General features: G+C 50.9%; 2 protein-coding genes across 4 annotated transcripts in view; both read left to right on the top strand.

Annotated features, from left to right (window-relative positions):
* PTCRA (pre T cell antigen receptor alpha) overlaps positions 1 to 6,615 on the top strand; it is a 10,345-nt gene extending 3,730 nt beyond the window's left edge. The window contains exons 2-4 of one of the 2 annotated variants that reach the window (XM_017878213.1): positions 3,827 to 4,147; positions 5,025 to 5,069; positions 6,063 to 6,615. In XM_017878213.1, coding sequence (XP_017733702.1) covers positions 3,827 to 4,147; positions 5,025 to 5,069; positions 6,063 to 6,484 — 788 coding nt within the window. In that variant the 3' untranslated portion in view covers positions 6,485 to 6,615. The remainder of the gene's footprint in view (positions 1 to 3,826; positions 4,148 to 5,024; positions 5,070 to 6,062) is intronic. The other variant, XM_017878214.1, reaches the window with a different exon arrangement.
* Positions 6,616 to 9,796: 3,181 nt separating this feature from the next.
* CNPY3 (canopy FGF signaling regulator 3) lies at positions 9,797 to 21,926 on the top strand. Of its 2 annotated transcripts, none has more exons than XR_001886742.1 (6): positions 9,797 to 10,815; positions 16,184 to 16,307; positions 17,773 to 18,033; positions 20,356 to 20,478; positions 20,729 to 20,846; positions 21,208 to 21,926. XR_001886742.1 is itself a non-coding variant. In XM_017878207.1 (6 exons), the coding sequence occupies exons 1-6, from the start codon at positions 10,668 to 10,670 to the stop codon at positions 21,429 to 21,431; spliced, it is 834 nt and encodes a 277-aa protein (XP_017733696.1). In that variant the 5' UTR covers positions 10,197 to 10,667; the 3' UTR covers positions 21,432 to 21,926. The 2 variants fall into 2 exon arrangements, 1 of the variants encoding a protein (XP_017733696.1); XM_017878207.1 differs by having other exon boundaries at positions 10,197 to 10,815; positions 17,937 to 18,033.
* Positions 21,927 to 24,836: the final 2,910 nt, after the last annotated feature.

Raw genomic sequence — 24,836 nt, 5'->3', positions numbered from 1 at the left:
TTTTTTAATTTTTTGAGACAGAGTCTTGCTCTGTCGCCAGGCTGGAGTGCAGTGGCGTGATCTCGGCTCACTGCAACCTCTGCCTCCCGGGTTCAAGCAATTCTCCTGCCTCAGCCTCCTGCAACCTCTGCCTCCCAGGTTCAAGCAATTCTCCTGCCTCAGCCTCCTGAGTAGCTGGGATTACAGGCGCGTGCCACCACACCTGGCTAATTTTTTGTATTTTAGTAGAGACAGGGTTTCACCATGTTAGCCAGGATGGTCTCGATCTCCTGACTTTGTGATCCGCCCACCTCAGCTTCCCAAAGTGCTGGGAATAAAGGTGTGAGCCACCACGACTAGTCTAGGCTAATTATTTGGCTTCTAAGAAATCTTTTCTGAGGACCCTTTACCCCTACATCCTCACAAGATTCTCTGGCCTCCTTCCCTGCACTCTGGGACATTTCTTAAGTCTGGCTATACCTAATTCACAAAAAACTCCAGGCTGGGCAAAGTGGCTCATGCCTATAATCCCAGCACTTTGGGAGGCCCAGGCATGAGGATCTCTTGTGCCCTGAAGTTCAAGACCAGCTAAGACAACATAGTGAAACCCTATTTCTACAAAAAATAAAAAATAAATTAGCCAGGTATGATGGCACCTGCCTGTAGTCCCTGCTACTGGGAAGGCTGCGGTAGGAGGATCACCTCAATCCATGAGGTCGAAGCCTCAGTGAGCCATGATCATGCCATTACACTCCGGCCTAGGCGACAGGGAGACACTCTGTCTCAAAAAAAAAGAAAAAAAAATTGCAATGTTCAAAAATAACATTGTGGGCCAGGCGCGGTGGCTCATGTCTATAATCCCAGCACTTTGGGAGGCTGAGGTGGGAGGATCATTTGAGGTCAGTAGTTAGAGACCAGCCTGGTCAACATGGCGAAACCTTGTCTCTACAAAAACTACAAAAGAAATCAGCCAGACCTGGTGGTGCACACCCATAATCCAAGTTACTTGGGAGGCTGAAGCAGGAGAATTTCTTGAACCCCAGAAATGGAGATTGCAGTGAGCTGAGATTGTGATACTGCACTCCAGCCTGGGTAAGAGAGTGAGACTCCATCTCAAAAAATAATAATAATAATAAATAAAATTCTGTTACATACTAAGTGAGCCATCTTTGCTGAAAAGAATAAGATTGCAGCCTGGGCCTAGTGACTCATGTCCGTAATCCCAGCACTTTGGGAGGCCGAGGCGGGAGGACAGCTTGAGCCTAGGAGTTTGAGACCAGCCCGGGCAACAAAGGGAGACCCACGTCTCTACAAGTAAGGTAAAAATTAGCCGGGTGTTGTGGCACGTGCCTGTAGTCCCAGCTACTTGGGAGGCCAGGAGGCCGAGACTCCAGTGAACTATTACCACACCACTGCAGTCCAGCCTGGATGACAGAGCTAAACCCTGTCTCAAAATAATAATAATAATGATAATAAAAGATTGTAGGAAATGGGGATTATTTTGGAAAATATAGGAAAAATGTTTGTAGTACCCATATGACTTAGTTCTTAAGACTGTGAAATAATACACCTATACTTCAAATGGGTCAATTGTCTGGTATGTGGACTATATCCAAACAAAGCTTTTTTTTTTTTTTTTTCACTCTGTCACCCAGGCTGGAGTGCAGTGACATGATCTCAGCTCACTGCAACTTTTGCCCGGGTTCAAGCAATTTTTGTGACTCAGTCTCCAGAGTAGCTGGGACTACAGGCATATGCCACCATGCGCAGCTAATGTTTTTGTATTTTTAGTAGAGATGGGGTTTCACCATGTTGGCCAGGGTGTTCTCAAACTCCTGACCTCAGGTAATCCACCCACCTCAGCCCTGCAAAGTGCTGGGATTACAAGTGTAAGCCACCACACCCAGCCTTTTTTTTTTTTTTTTTTTTTTTGAGACTAAATCTTGTGTTGTTGCCCAGGCTGGAGTGCAGTGGGATGATCTCAGCTCACTGCAACCTCCGCCTCCTGGCTTTAAGCAACTCTCCTGCCTCAGCCTCCCAAGTAGCTGGGACTACGGGTGCACACCACCACAACCGACTAATTTTTGTATTTTTGGTAGAGATGGGGTTCCACCATGTTGGCCAGACTGGTCTTGAACTCCTAACCTTAGGTGATCGGCCTGCCTCAGCCTCCCAAAGTGCTAGGATTACAGGTGTGAGCCATCGCGCCCAGCCAACAAAGCTTTTTTTTTTTTTTTTTGAGGCAGAGTCTTGCTCTGTCGCCAGGCTGGAGTGCAGTGGCGCGATCTAGGCTCACTACAACTTCCACTTCCCTGGTTCAAGCGATTCTCCTGCCTCAGCCTCCCGAGTAGCTGAGATTACAGGCATGTGCCACCATGCCCAGCTAATTTTGTATTTTTAGTAGAGATGGAGTTTCACCATGTTGGCCAGTATTGTCTCGATCTCCTGACCTTGTGATCTGCCTGCCTCAGCCTCCCAAAATGCTAGGATTACAGGCTTGAGCCACCGCACCCGGCCAACAAAGCTTTTTTTATTATTATTATTATTTTTAAAAAGGCTGGGTGTGGTGCCTCATGCCTGTAATCCTAGCACTTTGGGAGGTCGAGGCGGGCGGATAACCTGAGGTCAGGAGTCCGAGACCAGCCTGACCAACATGGAGAAACCCAGTCTCTACTAAAACATAAAATAAAACTAGCCGGGGTGGTGGCGTGGGACCTTGGGAGGCTGAGGCAGAAGAAAGCTTGAACCCAGGAGGTGGAGGTTGCAGTGAGCCGAGATTGTGCCACTGCACTCCAGCCTGGGAGGCAGAGCGAGACTCTGTCTCAAAAAACAAACAAACAAACAAAAAAACTACAGGCTACAGAAAAAGGCTGAGAATAAAAGAAAAAACACCCATGCACACTCCACCTAGATTAACAAATGTTTAACATTTTTCCATGTTTAAATCAGACTTTTAAAAAAAGAAACAAAAAGTTACAGATATATTTGAGGCCCCTTCTAATCTCATTGCAGGTCCTGTTTCCTTCCCTTCCTCACCAGAGGCTGCCACAGCAGGGTATTACAAGTATTTGTTTGCACATTTACTGTCTCCCATGGAACTGAGTTCCTTGAGAGCAGGAACGATGACTTATCCAATGTTGTATCTCTAGTTCCTGGCACAGAAAGGGGCTCGGATATCATAGACAAGTGGATGGAAGGAGAGGTGGGTGAATGGATAGACAGATACATAGATGAAAGGTAGAAAGAATAGATGGAGGTGGCCGGGCGCAGTGGCTCACTCTTGTAATCCCAGCACTTTGGGAGGCTGAGGCAGGTAGATCACAAGGTCAGGAGATCGAGATCATCCTGGTTAACACAGTGAAACCCCGTCTCTACTAAAAAAAAAAAAAAAAAAAAAATTAGCCAGGCGGGCGCAGTGGCGGGTGCCTATAGTCCCAGCTACTTGGGAGACTGAGGCAGGAGAATAGTGTAAACCTGGGATGCAGAGCTTGCAGTGAGCCGAGATCATGCCACTGCACTCTAGCCTGGGCAACAGAGCGAAACTCTGTCTCAAAAAAAAAAAAAAAAAGAAAAAGAAGGAATACATGGAGGATAGATGGCTGATAGAAGAAAGGATGGATAAATAGGTGAGTGAATGAAAGGATGGGCAGATGGAGGGAAGGAAGGGTGGTTTGATGGGAAAATGCAAGGAGGGAGGAATGGATGAGTGGCTAGAAAGACAGGTAGATGGATGGTGGATGGATGGATAGATGGAAAGACAGAAATGTAGAACCCTAGCCTACAACACAATGCTGGCCTGGGAAGCCACAAGCTGGTCTAGCACCCACAGGTGCATGCTCTCTTGCAGGTGTGGGTGGCACACCCTTTCCTTCTCTGGCCCCACCAATCAGGCTACTGGCGGATGGAAAACAGCAGATGGTGGTGGTCTGCCTGGTCCTTGATGTTGCACCCCCCGGCCTTGACAGCCCCATCTGGTTCTCAGCCGGCAACGGTAGTGCACTGGATGCCTTCACCTATGGCCCTTCGCCAGCAACGGATGGCACCTGGACCAGCTTGGCCCATCTCTCCCTGCCCTCTGAGGAGCTGGCATCCTGGGAGCCTTTGGTCTGCCACACTGGGCCTGGGGCTGAGGGCCACAGCAGGAGTACACAACCCCTGCAGCTGTCAGGTGGGGATGGAGCCTGGGCCCTTGCGGATGCTCCCTGTCCCCTTCCACACACCAGGGTATGGTTGGAGGGAGGGCAGGCTCCAGGCTGCAAAGGCATGAAGGGTGTCCAAGTGCAGAGCCTCCAGGTGAGGTGACACTTGGGCTCAGGGGAGAGTGGCCTCAGGGCCATGAATTCTGGGATTTGCAACTGCAATATCTGTTTGAAATCCAGGCTCTGCAGCATGGCTTCCAAAGATAAAAATGCCTCCTTCCACCTAGGATTCATTATACACACATAGACATATCACCCTGTGTACATGACCCCCTGTAAGGACCAAACTAATTAACAAATCACTACCAGTTATTGAGCGTTGACTCTGTTCTAGGCAGTGTTCTATACACTTCACATTTATGAGACAGATCATATAATTCCCTCAATTTTACAGGCATGGGGAGGCTAAGTAACATGTCTAAAGCCAGTGATTTTTGTTTCCCCCTCCATTGTATTTTGAAACAGCAATTATTATCACTGACCAGATGACTTACTTCCTCTCTGGGGATTATCTCAGTTTTGTCATCTTCCAAATGGGAATGTTTGTTAACTAAGTGCCCTGACTTCCAAAGAATGCCGTGAAGACGGTCAGTTCCTTATCTGAGAGTGCCGGGCACCCCAGCCTCCCCAGGGCACAGAACAGGGAACAGTGCAAAGTGAGGGAGGTTTGGGCCCTCAGAGGACTTGCAGCAAATGGGCTCAGGGTTTCTGGTGCTGGCTCACTTGTCCATTTACCCCAATGCCTTGACACCCACGCTGTGCCAGGGCCTGGGCATAGCACTAGGGATGGCCTCCAAAGTGCATGGCCCATCCCCAAAGACTCACTCCCTTCTCCTTGGACAACAGGAGAGGCTTCTACAGCCAGGACCTGCCCCTGGGAGCCTCTCAGGGGTGAGTACTCTGGGCAAGGGGTGGGGAATAAGAGGCTGGGACCAGGACCTTGGGCCTGGGGGGGTGGGGCATTCAGCTCTGGCCTAATGGGTCTTACACAGGAGGTCAGTAGGTGTCCCATGTAGAGGCTGTCATGCTAGGTTGGGGCACTGGCTAGCATGGGCCTCAGTCTACCTAGGATAAGATGGGGGTGAATCCTTTGACCTTAGCCTAATTCTTGGACATTAGTTGAGAAGCACAGGTGACAGCTAATAGAGGGGTCTTTGGAGTCCTCCTTGGGCAGCCCAGGCAGGGGGTCTCAGCATTACAGGCCGTGTAAATGGGAGGCTGTCTGGGGTGATGGAAAGAGCACTGGATGGACAGTCATGAAGTTGGGCTGTGGTCCAACTCTGCTTCCTGACCAAATAGAGAATTTGGAAGCTGGGCACGGTGGCTCACATCTGTAATCCCAGCACTTTGGGAGGCCGAGGTGGGTGGATCACAAGGTCAGGAGTTTGAGACCAGCCTGGCCAATATGGTGAAACCCTGTCTCTACTAAAAATACAAAAATTAGCCAAGCGTGGTAGCACACGCCTATAGTCCCAGCTACTCGGGAGGGTGAGGTAGGAGAATCACTTGAACCCAAGAGGTGGAGGTTGCAGTGAGCTGAGATCGGGCCACTGCACTCCAGCCTGGGTGACAGAGTAAGACTCCATCTCAAAAAAAAAAAAAAGGATTTTGAGCTACTCTCTGCATCAGATGCTAAGTCCTGCCTGGCCCCCACCCTTACACCCATGATTGTTAGGGAATAAAATAAAATGAAGGCCAGGAAGGTATTTATTATTACCAGTAAGAACGGAGGCTAGACACCGGGATGGACTTTCCCTGGAGGAGGGGGTCAAGGGGACGGGCAATGACAAGGGCAGAGGACAAGGCCCTCTCCTCCATGGACGTTCTCTCCTGGGGTGGGGGGCTGCGGGCTCCTGCGGGCTCCTGAGTGGTTCCTCCTCGCAGGGATGCCGGGCGGGGTGCTGTGGCTGGGGGTGCTGCGGCTGCTGCTCTTCAAGCTGCTGCTGTTTGACCTGCTCCTGACCTGCAGCCGCCTGCGCCACCCCGCGGGCCCACCGCCTTCCCCCGTAGCCGCCACCCGCCTGCGAGCCCTCGGCTCCCACCGACTGTACCTGGCCACGGAGACTGGGGGACGAGAGGCCACCAGCTCACCCAGGCCCCAGCCTTGGGACCATGGCTGGAGTGACACCCCTCTGGGTCGGAAGCCTGGGAGCCCAGTCTGGGAGGAGGGGTCTTACCTCAGCAGATACCCCACCTGCCCAGCACAGGCCTGGTGCTCAAGATCTGACCTCAGGATTCCTTCCTCGAGTCTTGGAGTATTTTTTGCATGTGACCTGCCTCCTCCTCTGCAGGCTGGAGCTGCCTGAGGGCAGGGCTCTACCTCCCCCAGGCCACCCCTCCACCCCCCAGAATGGTGATCCACCCAGTTACCATTTAGGGGGTATTTAGGGAGCAGATGACTGAGAACATTAAAAAAGAACTTAAATGACATAGCAAATGAGAAATGTTTGAATTCATGTCTATCCTGGGAGGAGGGAATTTGGCAGAGTTAGAAGTAGGAGAAATCCAGGAAGGTTCCCTTGAGGAAGAGGGCTTCCTGAGAGAGAACTTGGGAACTACAGAGTGGGGCTGGTGGTTGGGAAGGCAGCTGTCCCATGGCTGTCTCCTCGCCCCACAGCAAGCTGGGAGGCCCCCTCTTCTCCTCACCCTGGCCCAACCTCTGTGTGAGATCAGGGCAGAGAGCCCAGGAAACCAGGAAGGTGGATGCTGGGTCGATGTGAACTCTTGTACAGACTCGACAGAGGTGAACAGGGCCAGGGTTTCCGGGGAACAGGATCGTTTTCAATGCCAAGAGTATGAGGTATTAATTCCAAACTTGCAGTTTATTAATCAATTAAGAGTCATTATTCATTTGACAAATATTCTTTGAGCATCAACCCTAAGCCAGGTACGAAAGAGGCTTGGCTTTTTTGGTTTGGTTGTTTCCTAAAGAAGATTCTTACATTGATCGAGTATGAGGCTTCCACAGTAAAGCATAACGTGTGTGTCCCCTGCTTGCCCAGTGCTGGCAGGAAATGCAGCATTTCCCAAGGGTTGTCCGCTAGTAATCACTCCAAGAGACTCTGGGTGCTCTCATGTGAATCCACCTGTCCCTTGGGCCGCATAGGATAGTCTGCTGGATCAACCTTAGTCTTCCTTCCCCCAGGGAGGGGGTGGGGAACTATGCCCCAGCACCCCAACACATGGTTTCAAGGACACCCTCAGGTTCCCTGAGCCTCTGTACTCTCTCAGCTACTGTTCCATAAAAACTCTCACTGCCTCCTCCACTGCTCATCTCTCGCCAGCCTGAAAGGAGATTCTCCCACTTGCTTTGGGGATTCTTGGGTGGTGGTGGCTGGGGGTGGGAGGGTCCCACAGCTTCTAGGGATGAATCTGTCCACCATCCCCACAAGGCATATTCCTTCCCTGACACACAGACTGAGAGAGGGGGTGGGCAGGGGCCAAGGAGGGGCCCAGCTATAACCTCAGACTTTCTCTGGCCACTATCCCTTCCCAGCTATCCGGCCAGATGCTGAGCCCAAGCCTCTCAATCTCCACTGTCAGGCTGGCTTAATCTTATTTCCCAGGAGGGCTTCTGAGCTGAGGTGAATCAAGGGCCATGGCCAAGCTCTGAGCCTATCCAAGTTTGTGTTGTGTTGTGTTGTGTTGTGTTGTGTTGTGTTGTATTGTATTGTAGTTTATTTTTTGAGACAGGGTCTAACTCTGTTCCTCAGGCTGGAGTGCAGTGGTGCAATCTCGACTCACTGCAATCTCTGCCTCCCGGATTCCAGCAATTCTCCCACCTCAGCCTCTCGAGTAGCTGGGACTACAGGCACGTGCTGCCATGCCTGGCTCATTTTTGTATTTTTTGGCAGAGACAGCGTTTCATCATGTTGGCCAGGCTGGTCTTGAACTTCTGACCTCAAGTGATCTGCCTGCCTCAGCCTCCTGAAGTGCTGGGATTATGAGTGTGAGCCACTGTGCCCAGCTTGAGCCTACCCAAGTCTTATCAAGCCTAGAAAACATGGAGGACCTCAGGATGGTGTCCTGATCTTGTACACTGCGGAATGCCACATGCCACAGCCTCCGCCTATCCAAAGTGCCTTGTTACCAACACAGTTGTTTTGGACAAGAAAAAGAGGTCAGAAAGTGACAAGGCCTGGGCCTCAGTGCTCTGAAGTCTTCATAAACTAGCATAAATATCCAACCTCTAGGAAGGAAACAAGAAGCTATCAGGGAACAGGGTTTTATGGCCAATTTGCCGACAACTTCCCAGAGAAGCAACTTTGGTCTCTACAAGGACACTGAGTTCAGGGGCAGCCTGAAGAAGACCTCAAAACCAAGAGTGCTCCTCTTTATTTTTATTTATTTATTTTTTGTTTGTTTGTTTGTTTTGAGACGGAGTCTCGCTCTGTAGCCCAGGCTGGAGTGCAGTGGCACAACATTGGCTCACTGCAAGCTCCGCCTCTCGGGTTCACACCATTCTCCTGCCTCAGCCTCCTGAGTAGCTGGGACTACAGGCGCCCACCACCACGCCCGCCTAATTTTTGTATTTTGTTTAGTAGAGACGGGGTTTCACCGTGTTAGCCAGGATGGTCTTGATCTCACCTCATGATCCGCCTGCCTCGGCCTCCCAAGTGCTGGGATTACAGGCATGAGCCACCGCGCCTGGCCTATTTTTATTTTTTGGGATGGAGTCTCGCTCTGTCACTGGACTGGAGTGCAGTGGCGCGATCTCAGCTCACTGCAACCTCCGCCTCCAGGGTTCAAGCGATCCTCCCACCTCAGCCTCCCAAGTAACTGGGACTACAGGTGCCCACCAACACAGCTAATTTTTTTATATTTTTAGTAGAGAGAGGGTTTCACCATATAGGCCAGGCTGGTCTCCAATTCCTGACCTTGTGATCCACCTGCCTTGGCCTCCCTAAGTGCTGGGATTACAGGCATGAACCACCATGCCCGGCCTTTATTATTTTTGAGACAGTCTCACCCTGTCGCCCAGGCTGGAGTACAATGGCATGATCGTGGCTCACTGCAACCTCCACCTCCCAGGTTCAAGTAATTCTTTTGCCTCCGCCTCCTGAGTAGCTGGGATTATAGGTGGGCGCCACCACGCCCGGCTAATTTTTTGTATCTTTAGTAGAGAGGGGGTTTCAGCATCTTGGCCAGGGTGGTCTTGAACTCCTGACCTCGTGATCCGCCTGCCTTGGCCTCCCAAAGTACTGGAATTATAGGCATGAGCCACCGAGCCCGGCCTCCTCTTTTTTATTTTGATTTATTTATTTATTTTTGTGATGGGGTCTCGCTGTGTTGACCAGGCTGGTCTCGAACTCCAGGCCTCAAGCAGTTCTCCCATCTTGGCCTCCCAATGTGCTGGGATTACAGACGTAAGCCACGGCACCTGGGCTTTTTTTTCTTCTTCTTTTTTGAGACAGGGTCTCACTCTGTTGCCCAGACTGGTCTCCAACTCCTGGGCTCAAGTGATCCTCCCGCCTGGGCCTTCCAAAGTGCTGGAATTACAGGCGTGAGCCATTAAGAGTTCCTCTTAATGACACAGCCGATGGGAGATTTACTGACTATCTCCCTGTGCCAGGCACCCTGTTGTTGCTGAGGAAGCGGAAGGGAGAGACAATCGTTAATCGGCCAAATTCCTGCCTTCTGAGAGGGCAGAATCAAGAAATAAATAATAGGGCAGTAAAAGGGGCTGGGATTACATACAAAAAGAAAATTAATGCCTGAACTTTTTATAGTCTGCTCGATAAGTTGTAATTCTATTAACCTATTTGAGCTTCCCAACAACAGGCAAGCTCACACAGCAGCTAGGAGAATCACTGTGTCATACAAATAGAAACAGGCTCAGAGAGGAAGTCATTTGTTCTAGTTCTCACTAGGACAAATCTTGAAGGCTGGGGACAGTCTGAGTCGTCCTGCTCCCACGCTAAGCGCCTACAAGAGTGCCTTGCTATAACAACCACAACACCAATAATAATAACATTTAAAAACAGGTGTTCAGTAAGGACTTGCGGCATTAGAAACCCAGGAGGGAAGTGACGTTCGAGGAGGCGGAGAAAGCCGCGAAGCCGGCCTTCCCCACATCTTCCAGCACCTGCGCGCCTGAATGCGTCCCACTCAGGCCCAGACACAGGCTTCTTCTCCCCGGGTCCTGGTCCTGCATCCTCTCCCAGAGCCTCCGTCAGGGGGTGGGAAAGGACGTTGCCATAGGTCGCTGAGGGCACCATCTGCTCTCTTACTGGCCAAGGCCGTAAAAAGGTAGTCCTCCCATTCGTTAGGGGGCAAACCCCAGAAAGTCTATTGGCTGCGCCGTCCGCGAGCTTTGGTCTGCTTTGAAGGCTGGCTGCGGCTGCGAGAGGAGGGCGGGCGGGAGGCTCGCTGTTGTCGTGGTTACGCGGAGGCACGTGTGCAGCCCCGGAAGCGGCGCGGGGAAGCTGCTCCGCGCGCGCCGAGGGAGGAGGTGCCGCCCGGTTCGTTGGGGTCGGGCCCAGCTGGGCCATGGAGTTGTTGCCTCAGCCCGCGTCCCGCTGTCTTCTGCTTCTTCCCTTGCTGCTGCTGCTTCTGCTGGTGCCTGCCCCGGAGCTGGGCCCGAGCCAGGCCGGAGCTGAGGAGAACGACTGGGTTCGTCTGCCCAGCAAATGCGAAGGTGAGGAGGCGGGGCCCGTGGGGCGTATCCTGCCGGAGGGGCGGGCTCCAGAGGCGGCCCTTGCGGAGCAGCATCGGGGGCTGCAAGGTTCCGAGCTCTGCAGGGTCTCTTAGTTCGTTGAATATACTGTGCGCTGGAACGCCGCGGCGGACGAGAGGTCTGGTCCCGGTACCCCTGGAGTTCACACATTGGTAGAAACAAGCAATGATAATTCAGAGTAGGAGATGCCATGATAGGGGAGGTACAGAGCTTCCTTTTAGGGGCCGAGGGAGGAGCATCTGGTCTAGCCTGGAGTGGGGGAGGGGGTGGGTGAAGGCTGTGTGCAGAGGGGAGTCAGAGAAGGCTTCATACAGGAAGCACGAAGAGGCATTAGGAGTTAGCCTGGTGAAGAGAAGTGGAAACAGAGGGGCTCACTCAGAGGAAACTACAGAGGCAGAGGCCTGCCGGCTGAGAAGCCAAGAACGAGTTTGAGGAACTGAAAAGCTCCAGATGACTCGTCTTAGGGGAAAAGAACCTAAGACTTTCCCGTTTGTGTCCTCACTGCAACCCAATCTGTGTAGTTGTCTGTTGCACCCACTAACAGCTCCTCGAAGGCAGGGACTTTGTCTTAGATAACGCATTCACACAGTATCCGGTAGGCACTCAATAAATGTTTTGAGAATACAGAAGATTAAGTGGAGTACTGTGGGGGTGTGAGGAGGAGGATCTGGGTCTGAGGGGTCCTTTGGGGGAAAAGTAGAGCCTATGGGGAACTTGAAAGAAGATTTTAGGAGTATGGAGAAAAGGTGAGTCCCAAGGACGTAGGCGTTGAGGAACTACAGAGAGAGAGGGAGCTACCAGCGAGCCAGCTATAAAGGACCTATTTCTTTTTCCTCCCCTGCGTCCATCAGTTTTCTCCGCAGACCCTACAGTCATGCCTGCCTTCCCATCCCCGTAACCCTAGGGCCCCCAGAAAGCTGGCTGTGAATCTCTCATCTGAATTGAAAGCCTACATCAGGCCAGATGTTCCCTAAACACTGGAAAGTGGGTTTGGGGTAAGTTTGGGACATAATCCTTCCATTAGAGAGATTAAAAGGCGATGCTTTAGAGATAAGCCGATTTCACTGGTGGGGCACCGAGTATGAGTTCAAGCCTGTGCCTTCCCTCTTTCTTTTCTTTCTTTCTTTTTTCTTTTCTTTTTTTTTTTTCTTGTGAGACGGCGTACTGCTATGTTTCCCAGGCTGGAATGCAGTGGTGTGATCTCGGCTCACTGCGACCTCTGCCTCCCAGGTTCAAACGATTTTCCTGTCTCAGCCTCCTGAGTAGCTGGGATTACAGGCGCATGCCACCATGCGCAGCTAATTTTTGTATTTTTAGTAGAGATGAGGTTTCACCATATTGGCTGGTCTTGAACTCCTGACCTCAAGTGATCAGCCCGCCTTGGGCTCCCAAAGTGCTGGGCTTACAGGCGTGAGCTTCTGCTTCTGGCCGCCCTTTCACTTTTCCTCTAGTCCTGATAACCTTTTTTTGTGTGTAGCGGGGGGATGAGTTTCACTCTTGTTGCCCAGGCTGGTGTGCAATGGCGCGATCTCGGCTCACCAGATCCTCCGGTGATCCGCCCGCCTCGGCCTCCCAACGTTTTGGGATTACAGGCATTAGCCACCGCACCCGGCCTTTTTTGTTTTTTGAGACGGAGTCTTGATCTGTCGCCCAGGCTGGAGTGCAGTGATGCGATCTGGACTCACTGCAACCTCCGCCTCCTGAGTTCACTCCATTCTCCTGCTGAGTAGCTGGGACTACAGGCACCTGCCACAATGCCTGGCTAATTTTTGGGGGGTTTTTTTCTGGTAGAGATGGGGTTTCACCATGTTAGCCAGGATGATCTCGATCTGCTGACCTCGTGATCCGCCCACCTCGGCTCCAAAGTGCTGGGATTACAGGTGTGAGCCACTGCGCCCGGCCTTTTTTTTTTTTTTTTGAGATGGAGTCTTGCTCTGTTGCCCAGTCTGGAGTGCAGTGGTGCGACCTTGGCTCACTGCAACCTCTGTCTCCGGGTTCAAGGATTCTTCTACCTCAGCCACCCGAGTAGGTGGGACTACAGGTGTGTGCCACCACTCCCGGCTATTTTTGGTAGAGACGGATTTTCACCGTGTTGGCCAGGCTGGTCTCGAATTCCTGACCTCGGGTGATCCGTCCACCTCAGCCTCCCAAAGTGCTGGAATTACAGGCTTGAGTCACCGCGCCTAGCCCTGCTGATAGCTTTTCAGGGTTTCACTTCCTCTTTTCTTTGTTTTCTGTCTTCTTCTTCTTCTTCTTCTTCTTATTATTATTATTTTTGAGACGGAGTCTTGCTCTGTTGCCCAGGCTGGAGTGCAGTGGTGCAACCTAGGCTCACTGCAACCTTTGCCTCCAGGATTCAAGCGATTCTCCTCCCTCAACCTCCCGAGTAGCTGGGATTACAGGCACCTGCCATCATGCCCGGGTAATTTTTTTTTTTTTTTTTTGAGACGGAGTCTCGCTCTGTGGCCCAGGCTGGAGTGCAGTGAAAAGAGTCTCGCTCTGTTGCCCAGGCTGGAGTGCAGTGGTCGGCTCACTGCAAGCTCCGCCTCCTGAGTTCAGGGTATTCTCCTGCCTCAGCTGGGACTACAGTAGCTGGGACTACAGGCGCCCACCACCACGCCCAGCTAATTTTTTTGTATTTTTAGTAGAGATGGGGTTTCACCATGTTAGCCAGGATGGTCTCGATCTCCTGATCTTGTGATCTGCCCGTCTCAGCCTCCCAAAGTGCTGGGATTATAGGCGTGAGCCACCACACCCGGCCATGCCCGGATAATTTTTGTATTTTTGTAGAGATGGAGTTTCACCATGTTGGCCAGGTTGGTCTTGAACTCCTGACCTCAGGTGATCCTCCCGCCTCAACCTTCCAAAGTGCTGGGATTACAGGCATGAGCCACCACACTCGGCCTGTATTCTGTCTTATTCTGATATCAAAGAGCCCATGCTGTCCCTCTTATTATTCTGATAACCTAAGAAGCTCACATTTATTCTCCTTAGGCAACGTTCACAGACTCACAGAAGCATAGAGATGCCCAAGATCTTAGAGATCATTCTAGGCTAACCTCATTTAGTAACTGGTGAAGATTAATTGAATAGGGATTTGCAGTTACATGATGGCTTGGCAAACTTCAACCATTAGGTTCATCTTAATATTGTATTTGTTTGTATTTATTATTATTACACCTTTGTTATTAAATGCTGACTGTGTCTAGCCCACCAAGCCTGCCTCCTGGCTCAGTAGCCTGAGTAGAACAGGCCTCGGCACAGAGGAAGGAGAACCTGCCCGGAAAAAAAGAGTGGGTGGATGTCAGTGAGGGTCTGGGGTCTGTGCCATGAGTCTCCTCCGAGTCTGATTCTGGGTGGGATCCCCAGAGGAGGTCTTAAAGAGGTAATGTTTGGAAGAGCTGGAAAGCAAAGTTGTGTTTGATGGGTATAAGAGAGAAAGGATGTTCCAAACCTCCCTTTTCCCCACTCCTGGGGAGGGCGTGGGAGGAGGGACAAGTGGTGCCAGAAAAATGATGCGCCTGTGCAGAGTACGGGACAGAAGAGGGGAGGGAGCTCAGACGGTCCTGGATGGAGAGCTGGGGAGGTGGGACATCCCCAATTCATTGCAGACTTGAAGATCACCAGCTTATTACTTGGAATTTTTATGTGTTGCAAATTCTCCAAGCCATCGATGAATTTCACCAAGCAGGCCTCCAGGGGATGTATTTATTCTTGTGGTAAATTGGTATTCTACCAGACTGTGTTGTCAGTGTTAAAACTGCTGATGGCATTTAGCCTGCAGACTGGTATTCCATTCAGAGGCATCAGAAGACGGTCGCTATCAACAAGATTTATCAAGCATCCAACATATATCAAGTCACAGGCTAAGGAAATACAGAAAAAAATCTAATACATAATGCACATTTTGGGGACCCTTGTGGTCTTTGTGGAGAGACACATGAAATGACTAAGGGTCCTTAGGGATGGATCCTGCAGAGTCCCAGAGTGAAATCTAGAGCAATTGGCATTAGTGCAGAATGGCTTCCTGGGGGAGAGGCTTATAATGTGAGGTGGGCACGATCGGCAGAGAAGCCCTTAGAAGGCATTAAATATTTTCCTAGGGCTTCAGGCACTTCACACTCTCGGTGGTAGCACTGTAGCACTCCTTAGTTATTTGTCTACACCTTTATCTGTTCCATTAGACTGAGTATCTGGAAGGGAGGGGACCTTGTTTTCATCTCTGTATCCCCAGGCTGACACATAGGAGTTGCCTAATACCTGTTTGAGGAAGGGTAAGAGGAAATGAGAAAATAAATGTGCGGAGACAGTAGGAACAAGAGCTCTCTGGAGGGCATGGAGCAAATTAACTTGGTAGAAATAGAGAGCTGATGTTGGAACACATATGAAATCAAGTAATATAACAACTATAAAAGACGTTTTGGGGGCAGTTAAGGAAATCTGAATATGAACTACTGGGTGACGTTGGAATTGTTAATTTTCCAAGTGTCATAATTGTTCTTTGGTTATGTAGGAGAAGGTCCTTGCTTTCAGGAGATACATGATGATATATTTACGGCAAAAGGTCATTTTTGCCACTTACTCTCAAGATGGTGTAGCAAAAATAATGTATATATTGTTGAGATATTATATATTGGAGACAGAATGTGGCAAACTATTAACAACTGTTGAATACAAGTGGAAGGTATTCATTGTGTTCTTTCAGCTTTTCTGTATGTATGCAATTTTAGAAAGTAAAATGATAGGCCCTGGTATGGTGGCTCATGCCTGTAATCCCAGCAGTTTGCAAGGCCGAGGTGGGTGGATCGCTTGAGGTCAGGAGTTCGAGACCAGCCTACCCAACAAGATGAAACCCTGTCTCTACTAAAAGTACAAAATTAGCCGGGCATGATGGTGCATGCTTGTAATCCCAGCTACTTGGGAGGCTGAGGCAGGAGAATCACTTGAACCCAGGAGCTGAGATCTCACCATTGTACTCTAGCCTGGGCAACAAGAGCAAAACTCTATCTTGAAAAAAAAGGGATACGAAGAACAATTGCTTAAGGGCAGGATTTGTAGTAAGTACATGCTCTGACACAAGAAACAGTAGATAAAATAGAAATCCTAGAGGCATTCCTAGAACTGGGGTTAATCAGAAGTCAACATGGCATATTAGCATCCAAGATGGAGTTGCTTTAGCCTCCACAGGTTCTAACTCCTTCCCTGCCTTGAGTGTTGATTTTGGTCCTCCAGTCTAGGAAAGGGTGCGCACCTGGATCTGTTTTGCTGGGAGCTGGCCTCCCATTAGACTCATGTGCACTCAGTGGGCTGTGCTACCTCCCTCCCCCAGTGTGTAAATATGTTGCTGTGGAGCTGAAGTCAGCCTTTGAGGAAACCGGCAAGACGAAGGAGGTGATTGGCACGGGCTATGGCATCCTGGACCAGAAGGCCTCTGGAGTCAAATACACCAAGTCGTAAGTGAATGGGGACTCACTGGCCTGGCCTGCATTGCTGCTAGAGGCTTCAGGGGCTTGGAGTTCCCTTCTCCTAACTAGGCAAACCCCCTACAGGGGCATCAGTTGTAACCAATACCTGAGTTTGCCCACTGGTTTTGTCCCCAACTAATTGGATGACCTGCAAAAATCTCTTAACTTCTTTATGCTTCAGCAGATTTCTCATCTCTAAAAGCAAGACTGTTGGACTATATCATTGATTCTCAGACGCTTGGATTTCACAGACCATTTCAAGTTTTTTTTTGAGATAGAGTTTCACTCTTGTTGCCCAGGCTGGAGTGCAATGTCATGATCTTGGCTCACCACAACCTCTGCCCCCCAGGTTCAAGAGATTTTCCTGCCTCAGCCTCCCAAGTAGCTGAGATTACTGGCATGTGCCACCACACCCAGCTAATTTTCTGTATTTTTTTAGTAGAGATGTAGTTTCACCATGTTGGTCAGGCTGGTCTCGAACTCGACCTCAGATGATCCGCCTGCCTCGGCCTCCCAAAGTGCTGGGATTACAGGTGTGAGCCACCACACCCGGCCGCAGTGCAATTTTTTAAAAACGTTAGTAATGGGATTATCAACTTTTTTTTTTGCCAAGTATAAATATATTTTTTAAAAACCCAATTCAGGGGCGGCGCGCGGTGGCTCAGCCTGCTAATCCCAGCAGCTTTGGTTGCCGAGCCGGTCGCGGGTCGGATCACGACGTCAGGAGATCGCAGACCATCCTGGCTAACATGGTGAACCCCGTCTCTACTAAAAAAATCAAAAACTAGCGGGTCGCAGGTGGCGGGCGCCTTATCCAGCTACTCGGGAGAGGGCTGATGCAGGAGAATGGTGAAACCCGGGAGGCGGAGCTTTATGTTTAAAATCTTGTGGCTGAGATCCGGCCACTGCAACTCCAGCGCTTGGTGCGATCAGAGCGAGACTGTCTCAAAAAAAAAAAAAAAAAAAACAATTCTGTCAGGTCTGTGATCATCCCTTCAAAGAAAGAGAATATTTTACCATCAAAATTTAATATATTTTGCTTTATCAAAAAATCTAAATACTGAATCATTTAGCTTTATAAAAAATTCCTTCCTAGGCTGGGCGCGGTGGCTCAAGCCTGTAATCCCAGCACTTTGGGAGGCCGAGACGGGCGGATCACGAGGTCAGGAGATCGAGACCATCCTGGCCAACACGGTGAAACCCCGTCTCTACTAAATATACAAAAAATTAGCCGGGCGATGTGGCGGGTGTCTGTAGTCCCAGCTACTCGGGAGGCTGAGGCAGGAGAATGGCGTAAACCCGGGAGGCGGAGCTTGCAGTGAGCCGAGATCGCGCCCCGCCCCCCCGCCTGGGCGACAAAGCAAAACTCCGTCTCAAAAAAAAAAAAAAAAAAAAAAAAAAAAATCCTTCCCTTAGAGCTGTTAAAATTTTGTCTCTCTGGTCTGTATTCCAGCATTTCAGATCCCCCAGACCAGATGACCTATCTTCCTTCCAGCTCTGACTCACTTCCCGTTGGTGAGATGTGCAGGTGTTGGGGCACAGGGCTGGAGGGACAGACCACTAACCCACTGGGGCTAGGAGGGGAACTCAGTTCCTCTCGTCCTGCTATCTTGGCAGGGACTTGCGGTTAATCGAAGTCACTGAGACCATTTGCAAGAGGCTCCTGGATTATAGCCTGCACAAGGAGAGGACCGGCAGCAACCGATTTGCCAAGGTTGGATTTGGGATTGTCCTTCCTCTGCTCTGGGGCCAGGCTGCATGTATCTTAGTGTGTCTGCTGGTGTGAGTGTGATTTGAAGATCACCACCGGGAGCTTCCCTCCTTGCCTCTTCCCATTCTTTGATTGCCGTTTGCCCTCCTCCCCTCCTGAGTGGCCTGACTTTTCAGGCACATGCATGAGGGTCTAGGCCTGTCCATGAGGGTCCTGCTTCAATCTCAGACACAGGCAGAAATGCTCCACAGTTGCTGCCCTCATGGGAACCTAAAGACACTAGAGAGGGAGAACTTAGCAAGATCCAGGATGTGCAGAAAGGTGGAGGTTTAGGCGCGGTATCAGAGGACACCTGGGGTGAGTGACTGACCAGTCCCATCTCGGGGCCCACACAGCACCTCCCACAACCCCACTGGGGTGCCTGTGTGACATCCCATGTACTCAGTATGTGCACGAGTGCTTCTCTCTCTGGAGAATGAGCTGCTTACAACAAGACCCATACTGCTTCCTCTCTACATCTTCAGTGCCTGGCACAGGGTAAGATAGTTGCCACCCACATTTTTCTTTTTTTTCTTTTCTTTTCTTTTTTTTTTTTTTGAGACGGAGTCTCGCTGTCACCCAGGCTGGAGTACAGTGGCCGGATCTCAGCTCACTGCAAGCTCCGCCTCCCGGGTTCACGCCATTCTCCTGCCTCAGCCTCCCGAGTAGCTGGGACTACAGGCGCCGGCCACCACGCCCAGCTAGTTTTTGTATTTTTTAGTAGAGGCGGGGTTTCACCGTATTAGCCAGGATGGTCTCGATCTCCTGACCTCGTGATGCGCCCGTCTCGGCCTCCCAAAGTGCTGGGATTACAGGCTTGAGCCACCGCGCCTGGCCAGCCACCCACATTTTTCTACCTAAGTTTCTTTCTAGCAAAGGATACCATTCATAAACTCCTGGGATACCTAAGGGTATAGTCTCAAGCAGCAAAAATTTGTATGAATTTTGCAGTCTACTCAGTAATAAATCTGTGTTTGCTTTAATAAAAGTGTTTAAGTATTATTTTCATAGCCAAAAGTGAGAAACAATCTAACTCCACCAATAGGGGATTAAATACGTTGATCTGGCCGTTTGGTGAACTAGTATGCGGCTGGAAACAAAGAATGGGGAGGCTCTTTAGGAACTGAATTAAATTGATCTTCAAGGTTTTTATTTGTTTTGGAGACAGTATTACTCTGTTGCCCAACCTGGAGTGCAGGATCTCAGCTCATTGCAGCCTCCACCTTCCAGATTCAAGCGATTCTCCCACCGCAGCCTCCTGAGTCGTTGGGTACTACCCACCACCACGCCCAGCTAATTTTTGTATTTTTAGTAGAGACGGGATTTCACCGTGCTGGCCGGGCAGGTCTCAAACTCTTGACCTCAGGTGATCAGCCCACCTTGGCCTCTCAAAGTGCTGGGATTACAGGCATGAGCCACCATGCCCACCCCTTCAAGGTATAAGTAAAAAGGGCAAGTGCAAAATAGTGTGTATGCTACACCACTGTTTGTGTAAAAAGAGGCTGGGGGGAGGATATATTTAGATGTTGGTATTTGTATGAGTTATCTCTGGGAAAATAGAGGAAATGGATAGTATGTTTTATTTTTGGATAAGACCTAGGTAGCTAACAGAGATAGTTTTCACAGAATAAAGGGTCTACGTGCCTTGGCTGTGCCTTTTTCCCATTGAGAAAAGACACAACCCAGGAAGAATGGAACAGCAGGTCTGGATCTGTGGGAGTGTGTCCAGCCATAGTGAGGGGAAAAAGCTAAGACAAACCTATTTCCTGGAAAAGCATGCATAAAGCCAAAAGGCCTGAGGGCAGCCACAGGTCTTTTTGAAAGGATGAGGTGTCCAGAGGCAGGTCAAGGGGTATATGTGCAGGGGTTGTGGGAAGCAGGCCTAAAAGAGGGGAGAGGAAGGTCAGGTCAAGGATGAGGCCAGGTGCAGTGGCTCACATCTGTAATCCCAGCACTTTGGGAGGCTGAGGCGAGTGGAACACTTGAGGCCAGGAGTTCGAGACCAACACGACAAAACCTCATCTCTACAAAGATTAGCTAGGCGTGGAGGCTGAGGCAGGAAAATCGCTTGAACCTGGGAGGCAGAGGTTGCAGTGAGCTGAGACACTCCAACCTGGGTGACAGAGTGAGACTCCTTCTCAAAAAAAAAAAAAAAAAAAAAAGGATGAGGATCCTTAGAGGGCATTGGGCATTGATCTCACAGCTGAGTTCGTAGGCACCACTGGGACAGGAGGGTAGTGGGGAAAGAAGGGAGCTCCACCTCCCATGTCTGGTCGCTTCTTCCAGGGCATGTCAGAGACCTTTGAGACATTACACAACCTGGTACACAAAGGGGTCAAGGTGGTGATGGACATCCCCTATGAGCTGTGGAACGAGACTTCTGCAGAGGTGGCTGACCTCAAGAAGCAGGTACAGGCCCTTCAGCCCTTGGAAGGGTTGCTGTGCCCAGTGAGGGGCCGGTGGGGATTGGGTCTGCTCTGAGGAAGGCCACCCAGGCCAGGGTGGCTTTGGTCAGGTCATTTCACCTCTCTGGCCTCAGTTTCCTTAGGTGAACCACTGCCACTGCCTACCTTGCAGTGGGTTGCGAGGCTTAGCTGAGCTCCTCTAGGAGTGAGTAAGGTGCTAGGGCTTTGCCAACATGAGGTGTTATGATTAACAGTGCGACGTGCTGGTGGAAGAGTTTGAGGAAGTGATCGAGGACTGGTACAGGAACCACCAGGAGGAAGACCTGACTGAATTCCTCTGCGCCAACCACGTGCTGAAGGGAAAAGACACCAGTGAGTTTGGGAAAGGAAGGGCAGGTTCGCTCTGGATGATTTGTTTGCTCTCCCTCAGGGGCGGTGGGTAGGAGGAGAAACAGAGAGCACCAGAGGGCATTGTAGGATCTCTGCCCTCGGAAGGCTTGCTTGGCAAGACATGGTGGAAATAAGAGTCACTGAAACCAGGTGCAGAATGATGAGCAGACAAGTCAGATGCCCCCAGAGGGGCCTGGTGGCCACAGCGAGAGGCAGGAGGCAGGGATGCTGATGTCAAGCACAGTCCCAGTTGCTACTCCTACGGCTCCCTGCTCATTGCTCCTCACCCAGCACCCCAGCCCTGAGGCACTTCTGTTGAGAGTCTCTCTCCTCCACACCCTAGGTTGCCTGGCAGAGCAGTGGTCCGGCAAGAAGGGAGACACAGCTTCCCTGGGAGGGAAGAAGTCCAAGAAGAAGAGCAGCAGGGCCAAGGCAGCAGGCGGCAGGAGTAGCAGCAGCAAACAAAGGAAGGAGCTGGGTGGCCTTGAGGGAGACCTCAGCCCCGAGGAGGATGAGGGCATCCAGAAGGCATCCCCTCTAACACACAGCCCCCCTGATGAGCTCTGAGCCCACCCAGCGTCCTCTGTGCTGAGACCTCTGATTTTGAAGCTGAGGAGTCGGGGGCATGGCTCTGGCAGGCCAGGATGGCCCCGCAGGCTTCAGGCCCTCCTTGCCTTGGCTGTGCCGTCTTCTTCCAAGGAAAGACACAAGCCCCAGGAAGAACTCAGGAGCCGCCATGGGTAGCCTACGCCGGCCTTTCCCGTCCCCATATGTTTCTCTCCTGACCCGGGGTTCAGGCAGGCTTTGTGGTTTCGGGACTGCAAGGACTCCAGTATGAACTCAGGAGGGGCAGGTGTCAGAACCGGGCACCAGGACTGGAGCCCTTCCGGAGCCCAAGCTCACCTCACCTCAATCCTCCCCCACAGGGAACTGAGACAGCAGCCCCCCATGGCTACTGTCTGCTCATCCCTCCTGTGGACACCTTGCACTCTGCCTGGCCCTCCCCAGGGCCCAAAGAGTAAAAATGTTCTGATTCTGATTTCTGAGTCCTCTACAGCCCTCGGAGGTGCCCTGGAGCCTCGTGTTCTTTCCTGCCCCTTGACTTCCAGCCCGTCGGACTGAGGAGTGGGAGGCTAAACCCACCCACTCTCGGGAGCAGCAAGTGCGGGGAAGGCCCAGGGTTGCCTTGGGGTGAGGGGAGGCTTGGGCATAGGATGAGGCCCAGGGCAGTGCGCTGACCTTACGCTGCTCCGTTGTGTCCTGGGCGCCTGGTTGCCCTTCTTCCCTCCCTCTGTCCTACTGCTCCTCTTCCCAGGGCCTCCCATTTGTTGTGTAAAGTGCAGTGTTTGCCCGGCCAGCTCCCGCCCCTGCTCCTACTTCCACCTGGCCCTGCCTGTTGGTTTTGAACCTTGTTCTCTGATGACCACACTTGATCACTCTGATGTTCCTAGCTGTCGTACCTGGAGTGCAATTGAGAGGACACAGGCTCCCAACACTACCTGGTCACACCATGTTCCTCAGGGCTGGGGGAGGAGCAGGGATGCTGGCCTCTAGGGAGAAGGGGTGGGAAGCTCAGGCACCTCCCAGTTTGTCCTGAAGGCAGGGATCAGGGCAGTTGGTACAGTATTGATGACAATTGTATGTATTCACAGTGCTTTAACTTTTACCACACTCTTGTGAGGTGTGCTGTTAGCCTCATTGTGTAGAGAAGAAAACAGGCTAGAATCAAGTGATATGCTTGGAGTCAGGGTCCTGCTGTTAAGGAGTGGTATAGCTGGGATGTAGACACTGGTGTTCAGATTGAAAATCCATGGTACTTCCACTCGTCACACCTGCCAGGGCCTCTTACCCCAACCCCTGGCACTGACAGTATGAGTCATATTGAACTGGTTTGGTTTCTTGGCCTTAACCTGTCACCATCACCAAGAGTCTTTTTTTTGGACACGGAATCTCACTCTGTTGCCCAGGCTGGAGTGCAGTGGTGCGATCTTGGCTCACTTCAACGTCGGCCTCCTGGGTTCAAGCAATTTTTTGCCTTAGCCTCCCAAGTAGCTGGGATTACAGGCGCCTGCCACCATGCCTGGCTAATTTTTTGTATTTTTAGTAGAGATGGGGTTTCACCATCTTGGCCAGGATAGTCTTGAACTCCTGACCTTGTGATCCACCCATCTCAGCTTCCCAAAATGTTGGGATTACAGGCGGGAGCCACTGCACCTGGCCTAACCACCACCAAGATTCTTAAAAGGCAAATAGGAAGCAGCTGTGGCTTCTTGGAAGGAAAGAATGACAGCAAGTTTGCTGTGCTCGCACCAGATGTCCTGTGAGCACCCACACTGCAACTCTACCTCACACTTCCAAGCCGGGCCCAGTGGGTAGGAGGGATACACTGCTGAAGCCTCCCTGCGTCCAGTGCAGCGGCTTTGGGGGCCAAACTGGGAGTGAGGGGACCCCTCATTGCCTGGTCTCAGCCTCTCCCCCTCCATCAGGTTAGGGCAGCCAAGGCCATAGAGTGGAGCAGAATGGAATCTGTCTCTCCTTTGGCTATTGAGGATGACGCCAGGTCCTGGGAAAATGATACTGTCTTGTTCCAGTTCGCACCTCTGTGTCTCCAAGACTGATGTTCCCCTTGATAAAGGGGCTGGTGAGCAGTGAGATTCCATTCCAGATGTAGGTCTTGTCCTGGACTTTGAGCGTAGAAGATGGCTGGGGGTGAGGTGGGGGGGCTGGCACCCAGGGCAGGGATCTGTTTGCTGCCCCCTGAACTGTCTAGGATTTGGTGGCCGGTCTCTGATTCCATTCTATCACTAACAGCACTTAGGGGCCTGGCTTGTATCCCTAGAGCTTCATTGATTGTTTTTTTGTTTTGTTTTGGGTCTTTTTTTTTTTTGAGACAGTCTCACTCTGTTGCCCAGGCTGGAGTGCAATGTCACAGTCTCGGCTCACTGCAACCTCCGTCCGCTTCTTGGGTTCAAGCGATTCTCTGCTTCAGCCTCCCAGGTAGCTGGAATTACAGGCGCCCACCACCACACTCAGCTAATTTTTGTATTTTCAGGAGAGATGGGGTTTCGCCATGTTGGCCAGGCTGGTCTCTAACTCCTGACCTCAAGTGATCCACCCTCCTTGACCTCCCAAAGTGCTGTGATTACAGGCATGAACTACTATGCCTGGCGCTTCCCCCCTACCTTTCTTTTTTGGAACAGGGTCTCCCTTTGTCGACAGGCTGGAGTGCAGTGGTGTGATCATGACTCACTGCAGCCTCAACCTCCCAGGCTCAAGTGATCCTCCTGAATAGTTGGGACCATAGGTATGCACCACTGTACCTGGCTAATTTTAAAATTTTATTTTTTGTATACCAGGTGTGGAGGCTCACACCCGTAATCCCAGCACTTTGGGAGATGAAGGCTGGAGGATCGCTTGAACCCAGGAGTTCAAGACTAACCGAGGCAACATAGTGAGACTTTGTCTAAAAAAGAAAAAATTATTTAAATACTTTTTTTTTTGTTTGCAACAGAGTCTCACTCTGTCACTCAGGCTGGAGTGCACTGGCACAATCGTGGCTCACTGCAACTTCTCCCTCCCGGGTTCAGGTGATTCTCCTGCCTCAGCCTCCCAAGTAGCTGGGATTACAGGCACACACAACCATGCCTGGCTAATGTTTGTATTTTTAATAGAGACGGGCTTTCACCATAATGGCCAGGCTGATCTTGAACTCCTTACCTCAAATGATCCACCCACCTTGGCCTCCCAAAGTGCTAGGATTACAGGTATGAACCTCTGTACCCAGCCAATAATTTTTAAAATTTAATTTTTGGGCCTGGTGTGGTTCCAGCCTCTTATTCGGGAGGCTGAGGCAGGAGAATTGCTTGAATCCAGAAGGCGGAGGTTGCAGTGAGCTGAGATTGCACCATTGCACTCCAGCCTGGGCGACAGAGACTCCATCCCCCCCGACCAAAAAAAAAAAAAAAAAAAAAA

The sequence above is a fragment of the Rhinopithecus bieti genome, unplaced genomic scaffold (genome assembly GCF_001698545.2).
Source record: "Rhinopithecus bieti isolate Rb0 unplaced genomic scaffold, ASM169854v2 scaffold_9981, whole genome shotgun sequence".
Classification (NCBI taxonomy): domain Eukaryota; kingdom Metazoa; phylum Chordata; class Mammalia; order Primates; family Cercopithecidae; genus Rhinopithecus; species Rhinopithecus bieti.
The sequence above is the reverse complement of the archived record's forward strand: the minus strand, read 5'-3'. Positions and strand labels throughout refer to the sequence as shown.